The sequence below is a fragment of the Otolemur garnettii genome, unplaced genomic scaffold, assembly GCF_000181295.1.
Source record: "Otolemur garnettii isolate 467f Iridium unplaced genomic scaffold, OtoGar3 scaffold00002, whole genome shotgun sequence".
Taxonomy (NCBI): Eukaryota; Metazoa; Chordata; class Mammalia; order Primates; family Galagidae; genus Otolemur; species Otolemur garnettii.
In genome coordinates, this window is record NW_003852397.1 from 3,583,503 (window position 1) to 3,586,129 (window position 2,627).

General features: G+C 47.4%; 1 protein-coding gene across 2 annotated transcripts in view; it reads left to right on the forward strand.

The window, feature by feature from the left end:
• CUNH6orf203 (chromosome unknown C6orf203 homolog) overlaps positions 1-1,681 on the forward strand; it is a 21,095-nt gene extending 19,414 nt beyond the window's left edge. For both annotated transcript variants that reach the window (XM_003781574.2, XM_023512821.1), the window contains exon 4: positions 1,396-1,681. In XM_003781574.2, coding sequence (XP_003781622.1) covers positions 1,396-1,575 — 180 coding nt within the window. In that variant the 3' untranslated portion in view covers positions 1,576-1,681. The remainder of the gene's footprint in view (positions 1-1,395) is intronic.
• Positions 1,682-2,627: the final 946 nt, after the last annotated feature.

Here is a 2,627-nt window from a genome sequence, read left to right on the forward strand (position 1 = left end):
TTTTTTTTTTTTTTAAATCCACACATGGGCCAAGGTGGTCATTTTTTAAATAGAACCCAACAACTACAGTAGAGTACAACCCACCCAAATAATGCCTGTGTGGGCCCATCCTTTAGACCCAAGAGTAGAATCAATCAGTCTTGATACCTAGATGTGCTGTGAGCCTTTCTGCTTCTCAGGCCAGAGAGGGTGGTAGTTAATGGTTTAAAACATGCCCCTGCAGGAGTTTGACATCCAGCTCCTGGGGCTCCCCAGATCAGTGAGCACCGTGCTATGGCAAGCAGGTGTGCACACCCATGTTAGCTGAGCGTTGGGCCTACAGAGGTCTTGTGTGATTCGGAGAACAGATATGGATGTGTCCGGGTGAGGTATCAAATGTTTTGACAAACTGAACCGGAAAATAAGGTGAAATCAGAATTTGACACCATGTTGCTTTTTTTTTTTTTTTTTTTTTAAATTTATTGCAGTTTTTGACCAGGGCTGGGCCTGAACCCACCACCTCTGGCACATGGGGCCGGCGCCCTATTCACTGAGCCACAGGTGCCACCCCGACACCATGTTCCTTAAAGAGAAGCCCTTTAGTTAGTGTGCCCGCTCTTGGAGTTGTGCCCACCCTGTGTTGGTTGCTGAGATAACCCCACACCATGGCTGTGCTGTAGAAGCAGCAGAATGCAGTAATGGAGTCTAGTTAGCCCTCCTCTTAAGTTTCTGAGCAGATACCCTGAGATCCTTAGCTGTGGTCAGGTCCTGGGGCCTGGGAGCGGACACAAGTGTCCTATGGCATGCTTTGCACTAGCTCAATCCAAAGCTGTCTTCTAAGAGAGAATGGGTTTCACCTCAGCCCTTTAAACCTGTTGAATCAGTATCCAGCTCCGCCCTCTTTTCTGTGGCATTCCATCCTTGTGAGTTGTGGCATCACTGGAGCCACCAACACTGGGAAAGGAGTTCCTTCCATTTCTCCACAGTTACCTAATTTCCAGCGAATTGCTCATCCCATTTCTGTAGCTCATCTGGGTTGAAATGAAGGAAAAGCGTATACTGGAAATTGTCTTCCCTGTGCATCTACGTTAGTGATTACTGTATGCAGACCCTAAGAATGTGCCCCACTTCCTTTGGCGTGTGACATCTATTGGGTGACTAAGGACACATGGCAACACAGGCAAAAGATAGTTACCTAGGTCTGAAGGAAGGACACTGCTAGTATTGCTCCCCTGTGTTTAGGCCCCTCCTAGTGAGGTTCTTCATGCCACGGCACTGGGGGAAAGGTGACAGTTACAGAGGACTCTGGGTCTGCGTCACATGCACCGCCACCCCCGGGATCACCTGCAAAGTAGGGATGTTTGCATTGGCTTGGGCTTCCCAAAATGTAATGTCTCCATTTGTTTTAATTTTCAGGTGAAAGTGGGAGATACACTGGATCTTCTCATTGAAGGGAACAAAGAGGCAGGAACAGAGACGGTGATGCGAATTCTCCTGAGAAAAGCCTCTGAAGAGAAGACTGCAAATGAAAAGTACCGAGTGGTGTTGCGACGCTGGAAGAGGCTAGAGTTGCCTAAGAAGAATATGTCTAAATAAATGGATTGCATTCTAATGATAAAGCTGCTTTTTAGTGGTAGGGGAAAGGGCCAAATCAACAGGAGGACATTTTTATTAAAATAAAGTTCTCTTACCATTTGTGGAATCTGCTGAGCCATTGTGTGGAAATTGGGATCTGAAGACACTTCCTCAGCCTGGGTTTCCCTCGCGGGCTGGAGGGTGCTCCTCTGATCCAGTGAGCACCTCAGCATGAGGAGCCTCTGCCCGGTGAGACGTGTGCTGGATGTCAGAGCCCAGAGCGGGGTAATGACTTGCCAGCTACTTGCACATACACTCTCACAAGTCACTAAAATAAACTAGCCTTGTTTCCTAGTGTTTTGTTATAAATGTTTTCCCTGTCAGGGCATTGGGCCAGCTTCAGGCTTTCTTAAGACAAAACCGACCAAAGTCAAGATCACTCTTCTGATGGGGGGAAGCATCAGGAGTGTCCTTTCCCCCAGCTGCCCTTCTGAATTACCAACTTGGCCTTACTTCATTTTGTCTTCAGAAGTCTGGGTGAGCAGCTTGGCACCCATAACACTGGTTACAGCATCAGCCACATACACCAATGGTGGTGGGTGCGAACTCGGCCCTGGCTGGACCTGCTAAACAATGACAGCTGCAACAAAAAAATAGCCAGGCATTGTGGTAGGCACCAGTAGTCCAACTTACTTGGGAGGCTGAGGCAAGAGACTCACTTAAAGCCAAGAGTTGGAGGTTGCTGTGAGCTGTGATGCTACAGCACTCTACCTAGGGTAACATACTAAGACTGTCCAGAGGGGAGAAAAAAAGTCTGGGTGAGTAAAGACTTTCCAAATAATTCCAAACACCTAGTTTCATAAACTAAGGCCGCCAGGGGCTTTTTTTTTTTTTTTTTAAAGAGACAGAGCCTTACTCTGTTGCCCCACCTAAAGTGCTGAGCTGTTAGCCTATGTCAGAGCAACCTCAGACTCATGGGTTCAAGTGAGCCTCCTGCCTCAGCCTCCTGAGTAGCTATGAGTACAGGTACCCACCACAACAGTAGGCTAATTTTTCTATTTTTTTTTTTTTTT